The sequence below is a fragment of the Paroedura picta genome, chromosome 11 (assembly GCF_049243985.1).
Source record: "Paroedura picta isolate Pp20150507F chromosome 11, Ppicta_v3.0, whole genome shotgun sequence".
Taxonomy (NCBI): domain Eukaryota; kingdom Metazoa; phylum Chordata; class Lepidosauria; order Squamata; family Gekkonidae; genus Paroedura; species Paroedura picta.
This window is the reverse complement of record NC_135379.1, coordinates 61323991-61350270: the sequence shown is the minus strand read 5'-3', so window position 1 is coordinate 61350270 and position 26280 is coordinate 61323991. Positions and strand designations below refer to the sequence as shown.

General features: G+C 47.0%; 2 protein-coding genes across 5 annotated transcripts in view; one reads left to right on the top strand and one right to left on the bottom strand.

The window, feature by feature from the left end:
• The window catches only part of USO1 (USO1 vesicle transport factor), a 44925-nt gene extending 42395 nt beyond the window's left edge, over nucleotides 1-2530 (bottom strand). For 2 of the 3 annotated variants that reach the window (XM_077304689.1, XM_077304690.1), the window contains exon 1: nucleotides 2360-2530. In XM_077304689.1, the coding sequence (XP_077160804.1) occupies nucleotides 2360-2425 (66 nt within the window). In that variant the 5' untranslated portion in view covers nucleotides 2426-2530. The remainder of the gene's footprint in view (nucleotides 1-2359) is intronic. The other variant, XM_077304691.1, reaches the window with a different exon arrangement.
• A 2177-nt stretch (nucleotides 2531-4707) lies between these two features.
• Nucleotides 4708-26280, top strand: part of G3BP2 (G3BP stress granule assembly factor 2) — a 29684-nt gene continuing 8111 nt past the window's right edge. For both annotated transcript variants that reach the window (XM_077304739.1, XM_077304738.1), the window contains exons 1-7: nucleotides 4708-4856; nucleotides 7440-7558; nucleotides 9055-9136; nucleotides 13512-13685; nucleotides 15484-15574; nucleotides 20662-20764; nucleotides 23737-23917. In XM_077304739.1, the coding sequence (XP_077160854.1) occupies nucleotides 7464-7558; nucleotides 9055-9136; nucleotides 13512-13685; nucleotides 15484-15574; nucleotides 20662-20764; nucleotides 23737-23917 (726 nt within the window). In that variant the 5' untranslated portion in view covers nucleotides 4708-4856; nucleotides 7440-7463. The remainder of the gene's footprint in view (nucleotides 4857-7439; nucleotides 7559-9054; nucleotides 9137-13511; nucleotides 13686-15483; nucleotides 15575-20661; nucleotides 20765-23736; nucleotides 23918-26280) is intronic.

Genomic DNA, 26280 nt, shown 5'->3' with positions numbered 1-26280 from the left:
GGCGATGCTAGACAGTGGGAGTTCGATCTCCATGACCTAAAGAGAACCCCTGCTAGAGAACTAGCAGGGGCTCTCTTCAGATTGTGGAGGTCCACCTGGCACTGGGTGTCAGGATGAGAAGCAACCTGTAGATAAGCCCAAGAGTTGAGAGTGGGTGATAGCCACCCTCTGCTGTCCTCCACCACAGATGTCCATGCCTCCTGGACACAGGGAGACCTCACGCTGATTGTCCAGCCCACCTTACCATCTGCATCTCTTTATTCTCCCACATCATCAGCCCAAGGGCATAGGATGAGGGGCAGCACAGCTTCTGTGCAGGGACCCTGCTGTGGACCAAAGCCTCCTCGCCACGGGAAGAGTGAGTTAGTTTATTCGATTTGATTTTTAGCCCGCCACTCCCAAAAGGCTTGTGGCAGGTTACAAACATATAAAATCCCCAAATAAAATTATCCTTAAAAACAATATACAATCCACAATTACATGTACAAAGGTCCAAGATATAACGCAGCCATCTTTTCTGACATACTGTCCTGCCGTCCCTGCTCTGCGGGAGCAGGGCCATGAGGTCAAAGGCCAACAGGGCACCCGTCTGGCAGCCGCGATATATGCCCAAGTATCCTAGCCATGAGGAAAGTTCGCAGGGGCCCTCAGCCCCAGCTCGCCTCCTGGTTCTCCCTGCTCTGTTGCTCATTGGATAGCCTTAGGAGATTACATGCTTTCTGTCTTATTCCAAAGGGGTGCCACAAAACAAGTGTGATCCTAGGTCTCGGGAGATTTGAGAATACACCTCTTGAAAGGTTTAGCAGTATGAAAGGATGGAGGACTACTCTGCTAGGACAAATGTTTAAAACTAAAAAAAGAAAAGGAAGGCAAACAGCCAACTGATGAACAGTCAGATAAAAGCTGTTTATTCCTGTTTGTACAAGTTTATGCGATCAAAGGTCATATATGTTCCTTCTATTACAACTTCTGCATTGAACTGATTTCTAGCCAGTTCTGCCTGGGACCAAGAATAATGCATCACAGAACAGTAGCAGCAACCTTTGGTTTTTCAGTTCTTAGCAGAGTTCTTACAAGCCAGCATCAGAGCAGGATCTGGGAGACCCAGGTTCCAATTCCCACTCTGCCCTGGAAGCTGGAGGTAGGGGCGGGGGGGACCTTGGGGCACTTACAATATCTCAGCCAAGCCTACCACACTATTGTTGTGAGGATACAGTGGAGAAGAGATGAACAAAATAAACTGATTTGGGCCCCCTTTATAGAATAAAAATGATGAATAAGAAATAAAATTAAAATGAGTAAAAACACTTTGAAAACTAGTACCATCTATGTAAGAAATTCCCACATTTGCAGACTTAAATCCATAGTAACAATCTCATTTATATGGCATTATTTTGGCTTCTCATAGCTGTACAATACAGTCTATGCCACAGCCATTAAAGTTCCTCTAGCAAATAAACCTTTGCATTTAGAAATATTAAGTTCAATGGTATAGTTCCAAGGCTATTAGAATCAACTCAGCAGGTGCATCGAAGGGCAGTTTTTGTTGCCAGTGACCTAGAAAGACCAACCAGGCAGAGGAGGTGGAGAGCCCGAGTGTACATTCATTAATTTCTTCTTTACCATGGCTACCAGCAGAGCGCATGCACACACATGACCTGCACTCTGAATGATTGTTTATGACACCTTGAGCAAGTCCCTTAGAACACAGGTAGTCAACCTGCATTAGAACACAATTACATGCTATTTCTGAAAAACTAACACGAGTATCTCAGATTCAGGAAGGTAACCATGATGGAGGCAGAACGAAGTTTGAGTCCAGCAGCACCTTGAAAGTCCAACAAAGCTTTAGGCGAGGCATAAGGCTGCATGTGCAAGCACACTTCTTGGACTACGGGGAAACCGAGTTCCCTCAGCCATTACGGAGAGGTGGTGGTGGTGGGGAGGTTAGCGGCCAGGAAGGGCTGGCTGCAGCCAAGATGCCTAAGTAACTAGGCAGTTATAGCCGAGGCAGCGGACAGATCTGTGAATGGCAATAATAGTAAATCGGCATACAAGGCTTAGCAAGAGATGGGAGGGCGAACCAAGAGACTTTGTTCGGACATCTCCTGGCTAATCACACTTGCATTTCTGCGGCCAGCCTTGGCTCTGCCGGGAGAGATCGCGGAAAGGAGCCGCCGGCCCTGCTGACCATCACTGCCCGGCGCGGCTGCAACGGCCCCGGGGCCCCCCGGGCAGGTAGACCCCCTTCTTCCCTCCCCCCCACCGAGGCCCCGGGCGGGCGGGGGCGGCCTCGGGGGCAGCGGCTGTGGCGGGCGGCGGAAGCGGCACGAGGGGGCCCAGCCCAGCCGTGACTCACGGTCTCTGCGCCGGAGGGCTGCGGGCCGACGCTCTGCCCGCCCATGACTCCCCGCAGAAAGTTCATCTTGGCCGGCCGGAGGGAGGGAGCGACTCTCCCGGCCGCGACTCCGCTCGGCGCCCGTCCCCTCAGCCGCAGCAGTGCGCCTGCGCCAGGACGTGGCACAAAGGCGCTTCCGCCAGGTGGGAGGGGGCGGGGAAAGCAAGCGGCCCGCTGATTCGCCGCAGGCAGCGAGAGGCGTGATCGACAGGCGAGCCCTCCAATGAGCGACTGGGACGTCGGCCTCCTCTCCGCGGACGGCGCGCCCCTCCCCTGACGTCTAACGCAGGCGCCGCCTGACCGGGCCGGAAGCGACGGGGCGGTGTCTGCCGAGGAACAGCGCGCAGGCGCCAGTCGACAATCCGGGGCTGCCTCCGGGTGGTGGGGAGGCGAGTGTTGGGCGGGCACGCCGAAGGACACAAGGCCGCCAGCCTCATGGCTCGGGCGCTTCGGGGCGCCCGCAGAGACCACGATTCTCCCAATATCCCGCCGCCGCCGCCTGGTGGCCCCTCAGGACTGGGAAAGGCCTGTTTACTTAATGGGATGATGCCCTTCACAGTCCACAGGGCCTCTGTACACCCGCCGCGAGTGGCATGGCTGCCCAACACCCCCGGAGTAAGAACATGCCGCCGGCAAGGCTCCATCCCCAGCTGGGGCCCATTGCAGAAGTGGCTGGGTTCTCCCTGCACACCCCGGACTACCACCGGGACCCCCGGCTTGACCCTCAGGGGAAAAGCCACAGGACAAGAGTTCTTGAGCTGCGCCTCTGGCAGACAGGAGCCTCTCCTAGGGCAAAGGCCCTGCGGCAAACTGGTGCCCCCCCCCCCCCTTAGTCCCTCACACTCCCTCCTGTCCGGTGACTCCACTTCTGGTTGCTGCTATCAGTAAGACTCTCTTTTTTAGACAGAAGGAGTCTGACCCATGCCTGGGAAAATATAAGTAGTGCTGTTTATTTATCTTTCCTTTAGCCTGGCAGCCCAGCCAGCTGTGGGGATGGCCCAGAACAGTCAACTGACAGCTGAACTGATATTTTATTGATTTAGTCGCTCAACAAAGTAACAAAAGCATTTGGTCAAAAAAAACCCCAGAAGTTGAGTTATTAAACTACAAAAAAGGGCCTCCAGAGTAGAAAGTAAGAGGTTACATGCACAGGCAGTAACAATTGTAACTTTTACCTCAGGGAAAGAAAAACAACCAGCCTGCTCTCCCTTGAACCGAGCTCCTGAACCCTTCCTTTCCCTCCTCAGTCCAGGAGGATTTCACTGTTTCCCCCCTCACTCCTATGGAAAGCTAACCTTCACAGCACCTGGCTTCCAGTTGCCACCCACCTCTCCTCTCTCATAGCTTCAAAAACAGCCCATTGAAAAAAAAGAGGAGCCTTTTAAAAAGAACTTCCCATAGACAAGCACCACCTCCCCTCTTTGCACTCAGCACAAGAATCAACCACCTAATACAATCAGCTGCAGTCACCCCGCCAGTAGCTCACTACCTGGCTCCTCCTGTTATAGACCTATAGTACCTGGAATTCTGTTTTCAGTTCTGGAGGCCTCACTTCAAAAAGAATGTGGACAAAATGGAGACTGTGCAGAAGAGAGTGAGGAGACCTTGGGACTGAGCCTTAGGAGGAAAGGCTGAAGGCCCCCGGGAATGTTCAGTCTGGAGAAGAGGAACTGGAGAAGGGAGGGGATTGCTGCCTTTAAGTGCCTGAAAGGTGGTCATTGGGTCATTGGGAGGAGGGCAGGGAGGGGATCCTGATGGCAGCCGTTGGTAGGACTGTGGAGCAGGGGTAGTCAAACTGCGGCCCTCCAGATGTCCATGGACTACAATCCCCAGGAGCCCCTGCCAGCATTCGCCGCAGTTTGACTACCCCTGAAACTGTGAGTAGAGCGGCGCAGACTAGGCATCGGCAGACGAGGCTGCACCGAGTAATTCAGCAGCGGAGGTGAGGCGCTCCCCTTGGCTGGCCGTCCTTAAGCTCCTCTTGGAGCTCTTCCTGATCAGCTTCCAACTCGGTCTCTCTCTGCTCCTGTGACTGGAGGAGGGCAAATGTAGCCCCCAGTTTTAAAAGCGACTCACACTAAGCGAGTCGGCCTGGATCTCAGGAATCCCCTCCATTGATATCCTTATGCGGGGTCCGCGGCCAGCCATTCCGGGGGAAGGGGGGAGACCGACCCGGAAGCGCTTGCCGGACCCGCACGGCGCCGATTGGCTGGCTACGGGTCTCCCCCGGCGGAAAGGGGCGGAGTCGGCGGGGATTGGTCGGGCGCCTGGCCGCTGCGGCCCGCGCGCTCGGAGGAGAAAAGGGGCGGGGCGCGGCGACGGCGGCATCCGGTTCCGCCCCGGCTGGCTGGTCCGTGCGAGGAAGGCGGCGCCGCGGCCCCGATCCCTCCCCTCCTCCTCCTCCTCGGCCGGGAGCCGCCCAGAAGACCCTCCGGGTTCCCGCGCCGACCCTCCGTGGGTAAGGCCTCCCTGCCTCCTCCCTCCCTTCGCGCGGGGGCGGGGCGGGGGGCTCCACTTTATGCGGCCCCGCGGGGGGGGAGGGTCACCGTCTTCCCGCGCCCCCTCCCTGCTGGGCGTCCCCGGCCCTGCCCTTCCCGAGAGGCGGAGCCAGAACTGCGCCCCCCCCCCCCGTTTCCTGACGGTCTCCAGCGCTGCCTGCCTGCCTGCCGCTTCCTCGCGCCCCCCAGGCCCGACTCTCCTTTTCTTCCCCGTCGTTGCGGCCATTCCCGGCTCAAGCCCCGCTGGACATGTTGCTTTTACTCCACCTCGTGGCCTACTCACTCCATTTGGAAGGATTCTCTTCATGCTTTGCTTTGTGTTAGACCAACCTAACCTTCTTTTGCTGTTGGACACTGCCCTGGGATCAGCCTTTGGAGGGGGCAGTTTGGAAATGCCTAAATAAACAAAATAATGTCATCAGCCATAACGGCCACTATCGCACTTCTGCCCACTTCTAGGTCAAATGTTAACAAAAGCCCCCATCCCAGTTATCCTGGGACCCCACCACTTCCGTTCTTCCTCCCATCCACTGGAAGACTTGTCCATTTGTCCCTGGTTCTGATTTGCAGTCAAGTCTGTTAGAACAGGGGTAGTCAACCTGTGGTCCTCCAGACGTTCATGGACTACAATTCCCATGAGCCCCTGCCAGCAAACGCTGGCAGGGGCTTATGGGAATTGTAGTCCAGGGACATCTGGAGGACCACAGGTTGACTACCCCTGTGTTAGAAGATCCACCATCTTACTTATACTTGGGAGAGTTGATTTATGTTATTTGCTATTTGGTTTTCTCACTGCAACTCAAGGTGAATTGTGCAGAGGGAGGAGAGTCATTAAACAATGCAATAGGATTAAGATTGTAGAACCAACCAGGAAGCTTGAAAAAGAGCTGAGGCAAAACCTAACTAATGTAACATAATAAAATAGTGTATTAGAATAGACCACAGTCTAATTATTTATCCAAGTAATCATTTTGTACACTGCAACCCTATTGTCTATTGAACAATTCTGTTTTGCGTAGTTTGCAGAAAGTCAGGAGAGTGAGAGCATGTCTGACCTTTTCAGACAGGCTATTCCATAAGGAGGGGGCCACAATGGAGAAAGCATGTAGAAAGGGAATTATTGATTTTGCAGGTGCATGTGGGCACCTTCAGAAGGCTCTGCTCAAATGAGTGCTTTGCATGTGATAGCCAATAACTTAAATTGAATTTGGCAATTAATGGGCAGCTCATGGAGTGCCTGAAGAATGGGAACAATAGTCATACTCTGTCTAGCTCCCAATTATAACCGAGCCATGGCATTCTGCACCAACTGGAGTTTCCAAGTTGATTTATTGATGGGCCTTTTTTTTTTCAAGCCTGTTGGAAGACCTATTAAGTATTTTAAAAGGCTGGAAATGCAGAACTTCCCTCTGTAGAAGCCGTTCTGATTTTCCCTCAACTGGTTTTTCTTCTGCTACTTGCTTACTTTTATCTTAATGGAAGTTTCTAGAGCAGGCACTAAGACCGTTTCCGCATTAGAAGACATATGATACCTTGTTTTAGACTCGCTTTGGATTTCCTTTGGATTATGTGAGTTGAAATTTGCTTTCTGCATTTTGGTTTTCCTCTCATATTCCAGGCTGTAATTCATTTTCTGCATTGTTGGAAGGAGGCAGCTTCCCATGATGCTTTGCTTCCTTCCCCTTTACTTGAGGGAACACCTCTCTGCCTATGCCCCTCTGACAAATCTGCTGGGTTATGTTGAAACATTAAATGGTTTTAAATAGTTAATGATTAAATATTCAGAGATGTTGATGCAGTTACTGACTTTGATTTTCTGAATGTGTTGTATCTGTCATATTGAATTTATGTTCTTTTGAACCACCATAAACTGCAAGGGAGGACAGTATAAAAATGTAATAAACAAACAAACATAGCCTCAGGAGTTGATGATAGGGAAGGGGCATCAGCTGTGCATAAAAGAGGCTATGTATGAAGGTGTTAAGTGTTCCACCCACTTGTTACCTTTTGGTTCCTTTGAGCTTTTGGCCAAAATCAGAACAGCCCAAAATTGTCAGATACCAGGAGACTTCTCATGGGCTTCTTGTGGCGCAGAGTGGTAAGGCAGCTGGCTGAAAGCTTTGCCCATGAGGTTGGGAGTTCGATCCCAGCAGCCGGTTCAAGGTTGACTCAGCCTTCCATCCTTCCGAGGTCGGTAAAATGAGTACCCGGCTTGCTGCTGGGGGGTAAAACGGTAATGACTGGGGAAGGCACTGGCAAACCACCCCGTATTGAGTCTGCCATGAAAACGCTAGAGGGCGTCACCCCAAGGGTCAGACATGACTCGGTGCTTGCACAGGGGATACCTTTACCTAGGAGACTTCTGGTGCCTAAGAATGAATTAATTGTCCATGTACCAAAATTACTAGATCACCCTCCAAAGCAGCCTTTTCTCCAGAGTAACTGATCTTTGTTAGCCAGAGATCAGCTGGAATTCTGGGAGGGAGTAATGCTGAAGTTCAAACTTTTAAAATTGTCTCTCTTTTTCCATCTCTGTTCTACAGCCTTTGCCACTGTGTACCAAAGAAATGGTGATGGAGAAGCCCAGTCCGCTGCTTGTGGGGCGGGAGTTCGTGAGGCAGTACTATACCTTACTAAATAAAGCACCAGATTATTTGCACAGGTAATCTATTAATGGGTTGTGTGGTTTTGAATGAAGTAGCTAGTTAACCACTTTTCTTATGAATAGGCAAAAATGGCTGTGTAGAGTTAGATCGCATGTATTCTGTGCTCTTACAGTTTTCTTTTGTAGCAATGAAATCCATCTTTACAGTAGTCTACACAAATTAAGACAGTAGATACTTTGGCCACCTCATGAGAAGGAAGGAAGGGTCATGATAACCGAGAAAAGGATAATAATTATGCAATACTTTTAAAAACAATTAATCAAAATATCACAAAATAGCAAGATTTTTGTTCCCCTTTGTTGGCATTCAAAGTGAAAGCAGAAAAAGGGGAAGAGGAGGGTAGATCTCTTAAGATTCTATGATTCTATTTTATAATTAATTTCATACATTATTACATTTATAGTGGTATAAGCAGATGCATGAAAATGTGTTTTTCTACAATGGTTTGTATCCTAAAACATGCATGTCCTTTGTAAGGGGGTGGGGAGAGATGGTTTAAGTCATTTGTAGCTGGGAAAATAGTGTTTGTATAGGGGGCATTGCTTAAGGTCCTTCTTACTGGACTCCAGATGCAGTCTGGGCCCATGCGCACCTCAGAATTCTGTTCCAAGCAGTGATTTTCCAGAGTGCGTATGATCAGCATGACCAGTGTAGACTATGAGAAAGTACAAGGACTTTGAACTGTGAGAACTGGGTAATGGGGGCTGGAAATAACAGTCTTGGAATTTTTCTATGGGCCACCACAGCTATCTAACATTATTGTCTAAGAAAATGGTTTTTTTTTTGGAGACCATAAACAAACTCTCGCCGGCCTTGAAATTGCAGCTTATGGGGGTAGAATTTAAAAACTGAGGATATGTAAAAAGGGAAAGTTCATGAAAATGTGAATATTTTATTTGTTTACATAGAGCTCACTTTTCCCACTGAAATGCAGGGCAGTTAAACACTGTACTAGACCATCATGCACTCAAGTAACATGAGATATCTAGTAAGTAGTGCATTAGGACTAGGAATACAACATTAAAGACAGTGCAAAAAATATCTGACATCATCTGTCACGCAAGGCCTAACATGGAATTGGAGAAGGTAAAAAGCATGTCAATTGAGGGGTGTAATTTTTATGGGAGGAATAGGCAAGATAAGGAAGGGGGAGGGGGCCACTGTGTGTCGGGGTGACTGTCCTTGTGCGGAGGTGGTTTTGATCTTGGAAATCAGGCTGAAAGTGTTTGGGTGAAAATTAAAGGTGGGAATTCTGCTGAACCCTTCTTTTGTTATTCTTTTATTATTTAGTCCGCAAATTGGGCAGTCTTATCTGGGACTTCAGTGAACTGTCTTGGGGCCAGTTTGTAGCTTGGCTGTAGTATTTATGCCTTACAATGATACACCATTAAACAGGAAACCATATTCAAATGCATAAAATGTGTCAAGTAAACGGCTTAAGATAGATCTCTCTGTGACTGTTCATCAACCCTGTGCTTCGATGTCTTTGCAGGTTCTATGGCAGGAATTCCTCTTATGTCCATGGTGGGCTGGATGCCAGTGGCAAACTCCAGGAAGCAGTATATGGCCAGTCTGTATGTACCTGTCATAAAGTCTGTTATTCAGTTCAGTTTCTGAGCAGCAACTTACTCTTGACTTTTCAGAGTTGAAACAGAAACCAGAGAAACCTGTACAAGTCTTGCTTATCCAACTAGCTTGTTAGGCCTTTGGAGTTTGGTTCCTTTGTTTGTAGTTAGGAAATCTTTAACTTTTGCAGCTATCCTCCTGTGGTAGTCTCTTGAAGATGATGAGATTCAACACCCAGTTTTAATATGGCCCATAAAATCACAAATTATCAAATTGAAAGAATTATGTGGCAGTCAGATGAGTAGAGTAGCTGCCTCTTCTTCAACTTCATGGCCATATATGACTGGCCTGGGTTTGCAGGTTTGATCAGGTTAAATGCATAGCTGAAGCCAGCACTGGTCAACAGCATGAGATCTGGGATAAAAGTAAGGAGTTAAGGCAGAGATTCCAGGGAGTTAACTGCCAATCATGTGCATGTGACTGTCTAGATTCAGTATGGCTGGACAAGACCTGCTGCGTTCCAAGAAGGCATTGACTTGGCCTGTTGGAATAAGCTGTTAGTCACAAGGGTCTATTTTCCCAGGGCCCCACTGTGGCTAGAGACTAGGGTTCTCCACAAGAGGCAGCAAGGGCCTGGGGAGCTGGAGCCTGGTAGGATGGGGCTGTTCGTTTTGGAGGGCGAGCTGGTTGTGGAAGATATTTTGATCCTTCAGAGGTTGGAACTCAACTGAAGGATTGCATAGGGAGCTAATAGCCCCCCAGCTAGCATGAAGTCCTTGATGCTGCCAAAATTTCCATTTCTTCTGAGTGCAAATTGAATGTGGGAGGCCTCAGGCTGCTCTGCATGATCTCTGCTGTCTGGTCCAGAGTCAGGCTTGGTGTACTGCCTTTGTTTCTGGAGGTGGATGGTTCCTATTGTGGGAGCAGGGATCCTGACTTTCTTGTTTGTGAGATCTTGAATGAGAGGTGGCTGTTGGAGGAGTGACAGGGAGTCGCCCACTGGGGTTTCCAGGGTGCATGACCACAAGTACATTGGGAATCAGAAGACCATGTGGATGCCCTCCTCTTGAGGAGTTTACCTCCCACATGTGAACCACTCCAACACAGATCTTAACAAACATTATGGGTTTGGATTCTAAGCTACCTTTTCAGTCTTCTTGAAATGCAATTCTCTTGTGGAAAGCAATCTGAGCCTTCGGGGAGGGCGGTATATAAATCTAAATAAATAAATAAATAAATCTTCATCTTGCTTTTGAAATACAAGTTGGAGCAATGCTGACATTCAAGATCATAGTGTTGGAAGGGGCCATACTGGCAATCGAGTCCAACCCCCTACTCAGTGCAAGATCAGCCTAAAGCATCCATGATAAGTAACTGTGCAGACACTCCTTAAAGACCACCAGTGAGGGGGAGTTCACCTTATGTAGCCTATTCCACTGCTGAACTACTCTGTGAATATTTTCCCATTCTGCATGTAGTTTAAGCCCATTACGCCAGGTATTATCCTCTGCTGCTAACAGGAACCACTCCCTGCCATCCTCCAAGTAATAAACTTATTTAATAAAGTAATAAACTTATTTATTGATCTGTTTATTTTATTTATTACATTTTTATTTTCATACTGTACATAATAAGTTAATACAGCTATATTTATTTATTCATTTATTAGATTTTTATACAGCTCTCCCAGCAAGCTGGCTCCCCCAAACTATTCACTGACTCGTGGGAAAATGTGCTTTTCTCCTTCTGAGGTGGAGGACATCTTGGATGGGTTTTCCCACCAGTCACTCTGGGAGGCAGGAACAAACTAGACACTAGATTAGGCTACTCAGTTTTGGTTTAACTTTCCTCCATGACAATTCTACTCCTTTTTTCCTTACTTTTGCCTCCTGCCTTTCCTATTTCTCTTTCCCTTCCTTAACTCTCCTTCCTGTCCTTCCTGGAGCAGTGGCTGTTTTAATTCTAAAGCTGCAAAGGACTGTGTAGTGGCAATGATATTCTTCAAATTTTCAGACTTTAAAATGTTGATGGTCACCCAGGCTATCCAAGAAGCGCTTTTGCTGAATCAGATCATCAGTCCATTCTGACCAGTCATGTTCAGAGTGGCTAGTTTCAACAAGCTGGAAGCTCAGCCCTCAAAATTCCCTCTTTCAAGATTCTTTCAGCTAATGGGAAAAAGCTATTTTTCTCCCCTTCTTTCTTTTAAGCAGCTACTATCATTCTGTCCCTTTGGGAACATTTTCAGTACTTCAGGCTGTTCTTTTAGGCTTCCCTCCCCCTCAACTAGAGATTACCCCATCTTTTTCTTAGTGATGGGTTCTGTGTACTGCTTGGTAAGGGGGGGGTTGGAGGGTGGGCTGATGTGGGTAGGAGGGGATTCTTATTGTTGTCAATTTTATGGTCTGAACTCACATTGTCAGCTGCAGTGGGGTAGCAGTTCTAGGAGCAGCGGCATAAAAGCCAAACATACAAACCAATAATTTAACCTCTGCATGGTGCCCTGGTCTTCATGGGCAGTCTCCAAAACCCTGCTCAGCTGCCCATATATGCTTTTTACTTATTTATTTTAAAGCCTCAATGATGAAGTTGAATTAGCCTGGTTCATCCAGTACTGCCTTTGGGAAGGGATCTTTGAATTTCTGCACGAAAGGCACAGATTTCCCCCACCAACTCACAACCCTTTCTCTTCAGAAGGGAGGAATTTCCAGTAAAGAGCTTTACCTTCCCTTCATATAGGCCATCTCTTTGTCCCAGAGGCTCTTTCCCAGAATTCTGTATCCCTTCTTTCTGGAAGGAGGAGCTTGACTCAGAAGCACAGCCCCATTAATAGAGCCCGTCCTTTTGAAGGAAGGTTATCATTTCTCCCTTATGGTTTTGCACTCTTTGCCCTCGAAGAGGGCTCCATATCTCTGTCCAGAAGGAAGTTGTCTTCCTAGGCTTGTTCCGATGAGTTGGGGGGTGGGGGGGGGGGCTGAAAAGCGTGACTGAGACAGGTGCATGGAAGAATCTAGCCCTGCTTGGAAATCCATGCTCCAGAGGTTGGTGAGAGATCATGGAGAAGCCTTAAGTTGTAAAACAATTGTATTCCTGCTGGCGAGTCAATCCTCACCGAGATCTACTACTTAAGTGACCATTTCAGAATAATCTCCAGGTCATTCCTTGAGATCGGTTAGGGGTTTGGCAATTATATTCCTGAAGCTGTTTCAGAAGCTGTTTTCCATTGTTAAGGTTTGCACTGTCTGTTTGTTTACGAGGCCAGATGCAAGATTAGTTTTCCTTGATCTGGTAAGCAAGCGGTGAACTTCAGACTGCTGGGGCCTGCAGTGACAGGAAGACAAAGTTAAGCTTATCTGCACCTGGTGGCCGCCAGGATGTTTGTGTTAGCCATGAGAAACGCTTTGGAACCGCCTAGTGAGGAATGAGGTACCACTGATGGGTGTCCCTGTCAAAGGGATGCTTTGTAGAGGGGTGGCCTAGGGGTGACCTCGATCCATGTAAGTTTGGTTACTGTAAATTGTCTCTGACAATCTAAACCAGGACTAATCCTGACCATCATGCTATGTCTTCAGTATACTGTCTAAATGCCTATGGCAGGGGTAGTCAAACTGCAGCCCTCCAGATGTCCATGGACTACAATTCCCACGAGCCCCTGCCAGCATTCGCTGGCAGGGGCTCGTGGGAATTGTAGTCCATGGACATCTGGAGGGCCGCAGTTTGACTACCCCTGCCCTATGGAGTATCTGGAGCTGTTGGTGTAGTGGATAGGAGCGCAGACTTCTAATCTGGCAAGCCAGGTTTGATTCCCTGTTCCTCCCCCTACTTGCAGTCAGCTGGGGGGCCTTGGGATCACCACAGCATTGTGAAGCTGTTCTCTCAGCCTCCCCTCCCACCCAGGGTGTCTGTTGTGGGGAGAGGAAAGGGAAGGCGACTGGAAGCCGCTTTGAGACTCCTTTGGGGAGAGAAAAGCGGCATATAAGAACCAACTCTTCTTCTTCAGTAATATCAGGGCTCTCTCATCCTCCCCTCCCTCACAGGGTGTCTGTTGTGGGGAGAGGAAAGCGAAGGTGAATGGAAGCCGCTTTGAAACTCCTGGCAGAGAAAAGCGGCATATAAGAACCAACTATTCTCCTTCTTCAGTAATCTCAAGGCTCTCTCAGCCTCCCCTCCCTCACAGGGGGTCTGTTGTGGGGAGAGGAAAGGGAGGGTGAATGGAAGCCGCTCTGAGACTCCTTCAGCTAGAGAAAAGCGGCATATAAGAACCAACTCTTCTCCTTCTCTCTCTCTCTCTCTCTCTCTCTCTCTCTCTCTCTCTCTCTCTCTCTCTCAAATTGCTTCAATACTCAGCATTCATACAGTTGAGTGGGTTAAAATTTTTGTGTTTAGGATATACATAAGAAGGTGATGTCCCTGCAGTTTAATGAATGCCGTACTAAGATTCGTCACGTGGACGCCCATGCAACCTTGAATGATGGAGTAGTTGTGCAGGTCATGGGGGAGTTAACAAACAACGGGCAGCCGATGCGGAAATTCATGCAAACGTTTGTCCTGGCTCCAGAAGTAAGTAACCACCCAAGTATTTGGCTTCAAGTATTAGTAATTTAAACTTGGGACCTAAGAATGTTTTGACATCAGTATCACTTTGAAAGTTCTCATTGGAATGAAATCTTTCAGTTAATTGGAGTAAACCGTTTGAAAGTGAACACAGCATATGCGCTTACACGAGAGCCATTAAAGAAGATAGAGGAGCAGAGATCTGGAACTTGAGTGCAGTTTTAGTCTCCCACTCTTCCTCTGGAGGAGTGGGTTTGGGAGAATAATAGGTTGTTTCACTGGAAAGTTTTAGGCTGTCGTCTTGAGAGAGATGCGCAGGAAACCTTTTCCCACTTGTTGCTGCGCACCGGTCACAATGGGCAGAGCTTTTGAGAACACTAGCTGAGCTGGACTTGCCTGACAGCCATTCCTCCTGAGGGCCAGGACTTGTTTTTAAAGTATTTCTGCTTGTGCTTTCTCCAGAGGGCAGACTCAGAGCAACTTATTACATACAAATTCTCCGCCATCCTGGACTGGCGCTGGATCCACTGGCCCTGTGCCCTCAGGTTACTGACCAAGGCGGAGAGCCAGGGGCACCGGCGATTGCAAAAGTCAAGTCTTTCTTCTGGCCTCAAGGGCCATGTAGAGGCTGGACATCAGGAAATGCCCCTATTGAGATGGCATAGTACTCCTCTCTGCCAGCCACATCCTCTGGCTCCCCCACCCTGCCTGCATAGACACAGTGTTGGTCCCTTATATAATGACTTCATATAACTTGGTCTGAATGACTGTAATAAAGTTTGATCAGTCTTTGGTCAGTAGGGAAAAGGGGGAATGAATGTAGTGAAAAGGAAAATAGAAAGTCCATTGATCTTTTGCAATGTCAATTCTGAACTTGCTAATAGCCGGTAGACGTCATTGTTCCTCGTGTGAAGAAGAGCTCAGAGTTCTACTTCCTTGGACACCCCCCTCCCCCTCCCTTTTTTTTTTTTTTTTTGCTTACTTGGGCTTTAGGTTTATAAATTCAACATGTGGTGTGGAGAGAAACAGCCAATGAAGAACTTCCCCAAAGCCTGGCTAGCCCAGTTCCCCCTTCAGGAGGCCATTTAGCCAGGCCTCCTGACTTGTCAGGCCTTGCTGCTGTTGTTGCATTTGGGTTTGCCCTTCCCTTTTACACGGGAGACTTTTTGTGGAAAGTGCCACCAGATTGCCGCTGACATACAGCAGCCTGCTGTGTTCTCAAAGCTGAAGTTTTAGGCATGAAGAAGGAACTCCTTCCTCACCAGGTTCTCTTTAAAGTGTCCAGAGAATTATTATTCTGTGCTCTAGACTCCCAGGGTCTCAGTTTATCGAAGCCTATTTCAGTGGGGCAGTTTTATACATGATCTTTTAGCTTGGCAACCATCAGGCATTTGTCTCTAGGGGGTATGTAATTGAGAAAGCATTTCTGAGAATGAGGGCCAGTCATAAATAGGCAAGAGCTGCTTTTCAAATGAATCCAGCAGGTAAGAGGTCTTCATTTTTGGTGACTGTATTGTCATCTCATGAATGCAGAGGGAGATTAACTGAACTTGGAAATAATAGCATTATTACTATTTGGTTATCAAGTAACAGTAATGTAATGTTTCTATTAGGACCTAAGTAAAGCTGCAAGTATATAAGGGTGTCATCCCCTCCCCACCCCAGGTTCATCAAACTGCCTTACTACTAGTTTTATTTGGCCCCATTAAAAGTAGATTTCCCCCCCCTGATGGTTGAATGCAAATCTTGCCTGACTTGGTCAACGGTTGAGCTTTCGTCTACCTGTGGTGTGTTTGTTTTTCAGGGCTCTGTTCCAAATAAGTTTTATGTCCACAATGACATATTCCGTTATGAAGATGAAGTATTTGGTGAATCTGAAGCTGAACTAGATGAAGGTGAGGGAATCTTAAAGAAAACACGGCCCTGGATTTGCATGCTGCGTCTTCAGTGATGAAGATGGATGTCGGCACTGGCTTTTAGTATAGTGTAATGGTTAGGAGCCTCTTGTGGTGCAGAGTGGTGAGGCAGCGACATGCTGTCTGAAGCTGTCTGCCCATGAGGCTGGGAGTTCGATCCCAGCAGCCAGCTCAAGGTTGACTCAGCCTTCCATCCTTCCAAGGTCGGTAAAATGAGTACCCAGCTTGCTGGGGGGTAAACGGTAATGACTGGGGAAAGCACTGGCAAACCACCCCGTATTGAGTCTGCCATGAAAATGCTAGAGGGCGTCACCCCAAGGGTCAGACATGACCCGGTGCTTGCACTGGGCATACCTTTACCTTTAATGGTTAGAGTGGTCTGGGGCACTCAGGTTTGAGTCTCCATTCCTCCCAGGGAGGATTGCTAGGTGGCCTTGGGTGGATCATGCTCTCAGCCTTACCTCTCTCTAAGGATGGTGGTAGTGAGGATAAAACGGAGAAAGAGAAAACAATTTTGGGTGCCGCTTTAGGTCACGATTGTGTGCAAATATCTAAACAAAAAACAGCAGATAAGCCCAAGTTCAGCACCACAAGCTGTCTCTGAAAGCTGCCAAAGCCCATTTAGCAGAGGAAGCTCAACAAGGAGATCAGCAGACATCCCATACCCCACAGTCTCCGGACAGCAGCAAGTTTTTGAAGCTTGATTTGGGTTCAACTGGAATTGGTGTCAGATCTGGCCGCCTACATGAAGAGGCCAGGTGACTGGAAGTCCAACACTTCATGCAAGACCCAAGTTGGTTAAGTGATGGACCTGTTCCATGTTTCCCTTGAGCCAGTGCCTGCAAAGGGCCCACTCTGAATAGAAGACCTGAGTGCACAAAACCTTCTCAGGATCTCCAGCCCCAGAGAAGTTAAATTGGCCTCCACCAGAGGCAGGGCTTTTTTGGCCCTGGCGCCAGCCTGGTGGAACTCTATCCCAGGTGAGGACCAGGCCTTGTGGGACTTAAAGCACTTCCACAGGGCCTGCAAGACAGAGCTGTTGAGGCCTATTAATCCCTCCAGCGAGCTGGCCTCTCTCCGTAAACACAAAGGGTAACATCTGTATGCCCACTTAATAGTTCACAGCAAGCACCCCCTTACTCCCTCCTTGTTGTTAGAGGGAAGGCAAAAGGCTGTGACTCTTTTTAAATGTAAACTTGATTATTTGAAAACATTTAAAATATTTTAACTATTGTTTTATTATATAGTATATGTATATTTTTATTATATAGTACATATATAGTATATATATATATATGTTGTACACCACCATGACCCCATGTGGAAGAGCGGCATAGAAATAGAATCAGTCAGTTATCCAGTTAGTTAGTCAGTCTTGTACCAGCAGTTTGAAACTGGAATCAGATTTCCTGTCCCAGATCAAGATAGGGCATGGGGCAGGGTCCCTGAGAATCCTGTTGGGGGGGGGGGCAGCCACAGAAGGGCTGCTGCCACTGACCTTCAGTCACATAGTCAAGCTTTTTGTGCTGTGGTGCTGCCAAAGAGTTTTTAACAATCTGCCTGCCAATCAAATCACCAGTGGCCATTCAGAAGTGCCGCCTGGCTCTGTGCATGTCTTGCAAATGCTTGCTGGACAGCAGGGAAGCTGTGGGAGCACCCTGCCGCCCACGAGCACCCCGTTTGAAACTGCAGGCAAGATATCACATAAGGCCAAGCATCAGGAGCATCATTGGCTGCCAGAACTTGAAAGGTACATCCACAAGAGCCTTAAGCCTTCATTACACAATTTGCTTGTGTGTGCTGTGTAAGGGCAGAGGCGTGCTCTTTTGACGCATCTGAATCTCAGGAGATCTGTGCCTACACTGTGCCTTTATTTCTTAAGGCAGTTAAATTTAACATGAAATACTGATAGCAGTTGGTACTTTTCTTGCTTCATGTAATTCAGCTATCAAATCAGACTTTGTTAATATCATGTCATTTAAGAAGAAGAAAAGTTGGTTTATATACCCCACTTTTCACCACCCAAAGGAGTCTCAAAGTGGCTTACAATCGCCTTCCCTTCCTCTCCCCACAACAGACACCTTGAGAGGTAGGTGGAGCTGAGAGACCCCTTACAGAACAGCGCTGTAAGAACAGCTCTAATGACTGTGACTAGCCCAAGGTCACCCAGCTGACTGCATGTGGAGGAGGAGTGGGGAATCAAACCTGGTTCGGCAGGTTAGAAGCCGCTGCTTTTAAATAGGACACCACGTTGGCAATGTGATGTTCTTCCTAGTTTGTTTATCTGTGGTCAAGAACTTGGGTTTTTCTAGCTTTTGTACCAAGTAACTTAGGAGAGCTGCAGAGATTCAGTTGAAACTGAACCCAGAGGAACTTTGGTAGGGATTTCCTACCCATTTTGAATAGGCTGGGTTTGAATTTGCCCATGTCAGTAAAGAAGATGGGGGGGGGGGGGAGATTCTGGATTTGTTAGGAGATCAGGTAAATGCAAAGAATGAAGACCTCTTATTCCCATCTTGAAACAGCTACAGAAACTATGTAGGGAGACCTTTTGTGATTAATGCCGTAGGCATGTATTATCATGAAGGCAAATTGTATAGCTGTTTCCTTGCTCTTTTTCTGCTTTTCATTTGTCGACTGCAGGCAGGCCTTTTTAAAAAAATGATGTCTTGTGTTTGGAACAGGTGGCTTATATACGACATGCACTCCTTTAATCATGAGAGGCTGTTGGGGGCATCTGTAGTGCAATTCTGGCTTAGAAGTTGGCCCCATTGGCCTCCTTAATGTAGGAATGCAGCCTTGAAATGTTGGCTTTTAACATAGCAATAGAATGGTGGTTTCACCGATCTGATGGTTCTTCCAGTGCTGACCTTAAGTGGCTTGATCCGAGTGGCTGTCCAGCAGAAACGGTTACTGGGTAAAAGTTATGCTTTAGAGCAGGGGTAGTCAAACTGCGGCCCTCCAGATGTCCATGGACTACAATTCCCAGAAGCCCCTGACATGGACATGGAGTGCTATCAAGCCAATAGACATTGAGTGCTATCAAGCCACAGCTGACTTACAGTGAAACATTTGGAGGTGGTTTGCTGCTGCCTGCCTCTTTGTAGCCCCCCTGGTCTTCCTTGGTGGTCTCCCACCCAAGTTCTAACCATAGCTGGATTCTCCTTAGCTTCTGAGATCTGACCAGATCAGACTAGCCTGAGCAATCCAGGTCAGGGTACGGAAGGATAGAGTTAATATTTTCTTGTTACCACCCTCCCATATGGTGTAGGGCGGTTTACATAAAATGTCATGGGTATCGATCATAATATGTAAAGTAAATGGCTGTTCCTAGTTAAAACAAGAAAAAGGACAGGTGAACATATGAAGATGCAGCCAAAGAGAGCTATGTCAGTTACCTTTATTTTGTGACATATTTATTGTTTTAACAGTTCCAAATTAAACTGGAATGTCCCTTAATTTTACTGTTTGGAAAATTCCCTTGTTAAACATGAGGAAAGATTGTCCAGAAACCAAAAAAATGTGGAGCACAGAATCAGAAGTGCTTCTCAGATAGAATATTTAGTTTTTACTTTAGGACTGTATCTAGTTTAAGAAATGTTAGTTGATCACGAGTTTCAGTTAAATGGCACAAGAATAAAATGCATCTGAACAAAATATTGTTTTCAGTGCATGCGTTTGTTTGTTGTATTTGTATGCCATTTTTATATGCAGATGTTCAAAGTAATTTGAACATTACAGTTTAAACCAGGGGTAGTCAACCTGTGGTCCTCCAGATGTCCATGGACTACAATTCCCAGGAGCCCCTGCCAGCATTTGCTGGCAGGGGCTCATGGGAATTGTAGTCCATGAACATCTGGAGGACCACAGGTTGACTACACCTGGTTTAAACCACAGAGTTTAGTGTCAGAGAAGACTAAAACAAGTGAACAGCATGGCTGAGCCATAAGCAGTCACAGAACACTAGCCAAGGAAAAGCCAATTAAGATTGCAGTTACTGCTGCTGTATATTAAGAATTTGGTAGTTGGACACACATCATCCAGTAATACCGTAGCCATGCAACTGTTAAGCTGCTGTACAGATGTGAACTTTCCAATAAATCTCATCCACTGCATACATTTGGATATGAAGGGCACATCTTAATGTCTCAGAATAGCTGAAATTTTACCTGCCAACTTTGCTGTCCAATATGAGTTTGCGAAACTGTTTTTTTTTTTTCCCATGGTGTTTGCCTTTGATAGCAGGCTATGATGGGAGTGATTTTTATGACATGAAGAGAACCATTTTTTGAATAACGAGATTGCTTACTAAAGGGCAGTAATAGTCAATCAGCATTTGTGGGTCTAGCAGAACTCTTGCTCAGATTTCTGACAATATTTAATAAGCCTTGATCCCTGGTCCCTGTGCTTGACACACCTTCCCTGTCTGAAAGGGGCTGGGAAGAGGCCGGTCCTTTTTGCAGCACTGCAAAACAGGTTGAAGTCTGCCCTGTTGCATCTCCAGAGCTCGTTCTCCTGAGTGGGAGAAACACAGGGATGCTTTTTCTACCCACCCGGCTTTGTAAGGACCATTTACTAAAAGACAATATTAGCTATGTAATTTTTAAATGCTTTAACTGTATTCAAGTTTTATTTTTGTATATATTTTCAGAATTTATGTGTTTTATCAACGTTGTAATCTGCCCTGAGTCTTTTTGAGAAAGGGCAGAATAAAAACCCAAACATAAAAATCAAAATATAATGTAAAAGACATAATAACAAGGATCTCAGAAACTAAGGGCGGTTGACCTTGGCTACTACTGGGATAGGAGACCACCAGGAAAAACCAGGTCCATGATGTGATGGCAGGCAATGGCAGAACACTGCTGAACAGCTCTAGCCTGGCTGCCAGACAACCCTAGGGACTAATACATACCATATGATAAATAATGACATTTCTGCTATTGAAAATATGGTCATTGTACACGAATCTGCATTTTAGAGTGTTGTATATAAGGTATCCGGAGGCATTCAGAAGGAGGCATTTTACTCTTATGAACAAGTAAAGCGATGCTTTAATGTCTTAGAATCAGAAGATGAAGTAGAAGAAGATCACGAAGAAAGGCAGCCGTCCCCTGAGCCAGTGCAAGAGAATGCAGCCAGTGCTTTCTACGAAAGTCACCCTGTAACGTAAGGCAACACTGCTTGCTTAATTGCAATGTCCACAAAGTGTGCATGTGTTTACCCTTGGCCTACAGTGATGTGTAGGGGTTTGTAGGCTGTACGTATTGAACGGTGGGTCATCTGGAGCCATTCCAGGGTGCCGCATTGAGGACTGTGCCAGTCAAGGAGAAGAAATCTCCCCTTTTAAAGAAATCCTGTTGCCTCCAGGTGGGGCCTTACAGCAGCTACAGCCACAGTGGCCTGAGAAGTGTCACTTAGCTTTGGTTCATTTCTAGTACAGGTCCTTTAGGGCAGGGGTAGTCAACCTGTGGTCCTCCAGATGTCCATGGACTACAATTCCCCTGAGCCCCTTCCAGCGAATGCTGGCAGGGGCTCATGGGAATTGTAGTCCATGGACATCTGGAGGACCACAGGTTGACTACCCCCGCTTTAGGGAACTGAATTGTTACACTCTTAGGTTATGAGTAGAATCTGAAGAAGAACGTTGAAACAAGCATAATTCAGTCAACTTGTCATTTGACCTCAGAATCGACATAAACTGTGGTTCAGATGTGTGTCTATTTCTCTTATTTCACAAATAAGAGGCCAGTTTCATTATCTGCTTCCATTATTTAAGAGACTTCCATCCTGACTCCTTAACAGTTGGCTCATTCAGTTTCTATAAAAACAATAAGCTTGATTGCCAATATTAAGATTACAGTTTTAAAAAAAGCAGTTACAGAATTAGGCCAAAATATAAGTGTTCAAACATAAATTACAAAGTCCTTGACTATTTTTAAAAGCAAATAAAACCTTTTTGTCTGGCTCCTAAAATCCAAGAGTTGGAAATCTGGGACATGGGGCTAAAGTAAAATGTAGAGGCCACTGTAAACAAGGTGTGAAAAAAGACATTCTCGAAGTATTCGAGATTTGGTGTTTCACCTTTCTTTAATCTCAAATGGTTTAAAAATTAATGTAATGAAGATGTCTTAATGAGCTGGGCATCCCTTATTTAATTATTTATACTGAGCTTTATTTGCTGCCGCTCTCAGTGAGCTGGCTCATGGCGGTTTACATCATGATAAAATTGCAATAATTATAAAATCCCACAGTATAATCTAAAAAAAAAATAACAAAAAACATGGCAGTTGCTGAACAGATGTCCTGACTGGCTCCGGGGAGTTAGGAGGAGGATAATAGCAAAGATGGACCTCCAGAAGAATGAGGGAAGAGGGAAGGGGGGCCTTAAGCTTCCCCTGTTATCAGAGTTTGCTATTCTTTTCAGTGTAACTCAAATGATAATTCTGCATGAGCAGAATCCTGTGTTTTGCATGCTGCAGAGAAGTGTTGCTGGTTGTAAAGAAGCCTGTGAGTCCCATTAACATTTACTACCTCCCACTCAGTTCTCTTCTGACCACAGGCAGGCAGCAGGTAGAAGTAAATTTTTATCACCCCATACTGGCCCAGATGACCATGCTTCTTGGTCACATTATCACCTCCTGGGGTCATCCCTGCAGCTCACAACATTCCCTTTGAGAGTGCTCTCCTGCATCTTGGTACAGCCTGGCTCAGGCTGTCCACCTGGAAGATGAAAGTTGGTCTCTGGAACAGTATAGATCAGGGGTAGTCAAACTGCGGCCCTCCAGATGTCCATGGACTACAATTCCCAGGAGCCCTTGCCAGCATTCGCTGGCGAATGCTGGCAAGGGCTCCTGGGAATTGTAGTCCATGGACATCTGGAGGGCCGCAGTTTGACTACCCCTGGTATAGATAGTCCTAGGGTCATAGCCTTCTTGCTGGCATCCTGAATTCAGGTGGTGCACTAGAAAGAAGGTGAACTCCGCATCAGGGGGAATCAGGAAAGTGCTCCAGTTCCTCCACAAGGGCCTCTCTCAGGGACTTTACCCCCAGCACTCTCAGGTGACAAATTGCGGCTCGGTCTTCAGCCCTCAACCCAGAGAACAAAGGCACGCAGTCATTAGAGGGTGATTTCCTAACCTGCTGCTCACAAAGAAGTCTTTGGGGGCATTAACCAGGTTCTGTATGAACCACCCAGATCAGTACTTCTCCATATCTTACTGGTGGTTTTTGCATCAGCAAGACAAGTCTTAGAACTTTTCACTTTCTGTAAGCCACAAGTTATGCTACTTCTATAAGGACTCTGTGATCCTTGGGATGAATCCCTCCTTTAAACCAAACGTCCTTTCACATGGCCAGGAGAGCCACAGGCCATCCTTCTGTCCCCATCTGCTACAGCATCAAGAGAAGGAATGGTGCAAATTCGGTGTGCAGAGGACACTTGGAAGAGAGTCCCTTGAGCTAGGTTCCAGGGAGTCAAAGGGGTCAGAGGGCATCATTGCCAGGCGGAACAAAGCCTGTAAGTTAGCCTGTGAGGGAGCACTTCCCTGTTTCAAAGGCAGTCACAGTGCACCAGCCATTTCAAAGGCCTATACTAGATTGGAAATCTGCAAGGTGGCAACCTGGATCTCAGCCTTTACCTTGGCTATAGGCCTGCAGGTCTGCAGATGGCGCTTTGATAGGAGAGAGTTCACCAACAAGTGGGTCCCCAGTAATTCCTCTGTACTTCATTACCTGCTCACCGGAGATGACAGAGCTTTTCATCCCATTTCAGGATACCTCCCTCCATATTGAGCTTAGTATGAGAGTTTCTTCTTATCAGTGGAAGGGGGCTCTAGAATGGAACCTTGCTAGCCTTTCAAGGGTTCCCAGCTGGGGCTCACCCTCTCTCCCAGCTGGATGTGGAAGTGCTGGAAGAAACAAAAAGCACAGCCTGTTTGCATAGCCCTGCTTGCAGAATTAGTAGAGGTCAGGATCCCTTCCATTCCATTGATGAGAAGGGACCCTCATGGTAAGCCATTAAAATCAGCTCCTGGGTGCTGTTTGTTTTACAAGTTGCTGTGGTTCATGTTGCTTCATCTAATGTCTAAATTTCCAAATGTAAACAGTTTTTTTACAGTTGATGCATTCAATAATTCTAGGAATGGAATAGAAGAAACTTTGGAAGAACCTTTTCATGAGCACGAGCCAGAATTAGAATCTGAATCAAAAACTGAAGAACTGAAATCTGAAGTAGAAGAAAAGAATATTGAAGAGCTAGAAGAAACGTCTCCATCCCCACCTCCTGTAGAAACTGTTTCTCTACCACAAGAACCACCAAAGGTTGGTTAGGATGCTTTGTATAACTAGCTAACTAACCAGTTTGAAGGTGGTTAATCATCCTTTGTCAGCTATAGCTACAATATAGTTTTAGAAATGTAATTTGAATAGAACAAGCAGGAAACCCTCAATGAACTTAGCAGCAGTCACTTCATTTCCCCCTGTATCCCCTGGGCCAGTCTGAATGTGTATGACTGGTCCAAAATCGCCCAGCAGGCTTACATGAAGAGTGGGGCTTTGACTGTGAGTCTCCAGGTCCTAGACTGATGCTCTGACCACTACAACACACTGGCTCTCTGTTCCCCCCTCCCCTCCCTGCCTGTCCTTGGGAAAAGTCTGGCCAAGTTGTAAAAGTCATCCGGTGGCCAGTTGTCTGGGTGAATTGGTTGGGTGGCCAGGGCAAGGCCTGACCAAATAGTGCAAGTTGTGTAAAGGCTGCTTCCAGGCCCATATACATTGTGCAAACTGCACAGTAGCTGGTTGCTTCTGGAACTCTCCTCAGGAAATTCTCCCTTCAAGGCCAGGGGGAGGGGAGCAGAGATGAAGTGGGAAGCCAAAATAGCCCTGCAAAGACCCTCCCCTGTACCATTTACTGACAAAAAGTGATTTGAAGGCTGGCAATATTGTGGCTGCCTAGCAACCCTCATACTGGCCACTGAGATGGGAAGGCATTCATTTCTTAAAGGTACAGGCACTTCTGTTACTGAAGGCCCTTAAGCACCCTCCTTCCCTTTAAGATGAAACCTGGGGCCTTTTGCAGGTTTGTATAAGGACCCATGTTGTCTCTTCATGGCTTAAATCTCTGAAATTAGACATATTGATGTCTTAAGTTATATGCCAAAGACTTAGTGTTTTCGGTGTAGTGTTGAGGCAGCTAAAAACAGACCATTACAACTGATCCTTTCTCTGGCAGCATTGGCACCAAATGCATCTCTATCCATAGGCTAGTGCCTGGAGATGGGAAATATTTTTCTCAAAATAATGTGTACCATATGAGAGGTGGTTATTAATTTGGGCATTGTGGGAAGAAATTCAGAACCTTAGATCTTGAAAACTAATTTTGCTTTTACTAGGTAGCCGTTGGTCTGTGTAATTTTTCAGTCTCTCTCTTCAGGGGGTGAGGAAGAAATAATGTTCCCGATCTCTGAACCCAGAGGAACAGATTTGGCGGGGTTGGTTGTAAGATCATGTGAGTCGACTGGGTGTAGTGGCTGATGTCAGTCTAGGATCTGGAAGAGCCGGGTTTGAATCTTCCCTCTGGCATGGATGCTTGCTGGGCGACCCTTGGCCACGCTCCCTCTCCCTCTCAAACCGGAAGTTGGGAGGATGAAATGGGGGTAGAGGAAGGATGCTGTGAATTCCTTTGTGGCCCCATTAGTGAGAAAAGTGGGGCCTAAATATCTGAATAGAGAGCTTCTTGTGGTGCAGAGTGGTAAGGCAGCAGACATGCAGTCTGAAGCTCTGCCCATGATGCTGGGAGTTCGATCCCAGCAGCCGGCTCAAGGTTGACTCAGCCTTCCATCCTTCCAAGGTTGGTAAAATGAGTACCCAGCTTGTTGGGGGGTAAACGGTAATGACTGGGGAAGGCACTGGCACACCACCCCATATTGAGTCTGCCATGAAAACGCTGGAGGGCATCACCCCAAGGGTCAGACATGACTCGGTGCTTGCACAGGGGATACCTTAAATATCTGAATAAGTAAAGTAACCATTGTGAAGCCAAGCGGTCACCATCACTCTGAGAGCCTGGAATCCAGGGTTCCATCCAGGCTGGTCATGCGCAGACCGGTCAGTCTTCCTCATGGGGGTGATGGAACCGCTGTCCACCTGTGAGAGGAGGCACTTGGAAGTGGAGAGCTGGTTCAGATATTAAAGTTTTATACCACCTTTGCACAATGAGTAACACAGCAGATACAACATAATCAAATACAATATACACAAGTTTTTAAAAATTAATTAAAATTATTAAATCACATTAAAATGCTTTCCTGCAACACCAACCCTCAGGGATAGGAGCCTCTAGCTGTCTCAGGGGTGGCGGAGGGAGTAAAGTGCTGGGAGCAGAGCGGATGGTGGTAAATCAGCTGCATTAGGCATTCGACAAGCCCTACAGAACTGTTTTAGGTCTCACAGGACCCTGATCTCACTTGAAAGAGTGTTCCATCAGGACAGAGCCAGGACTGAGGAGGCCCAGCTTTACTTCTCTGGGGCCTTTAGCAGATTTTGAGTGCTGGAGCGTAAATTCCCCTGAAGGGTATAGGGGAGAAGGCAGTCCCATAGATACGAAGCTCCCAGGCTGGTTAGGGATTTGAAGGTAAGTACCAATACCATGAACCTGATTCAGTCCTCATCTTGGAGCCACTGCA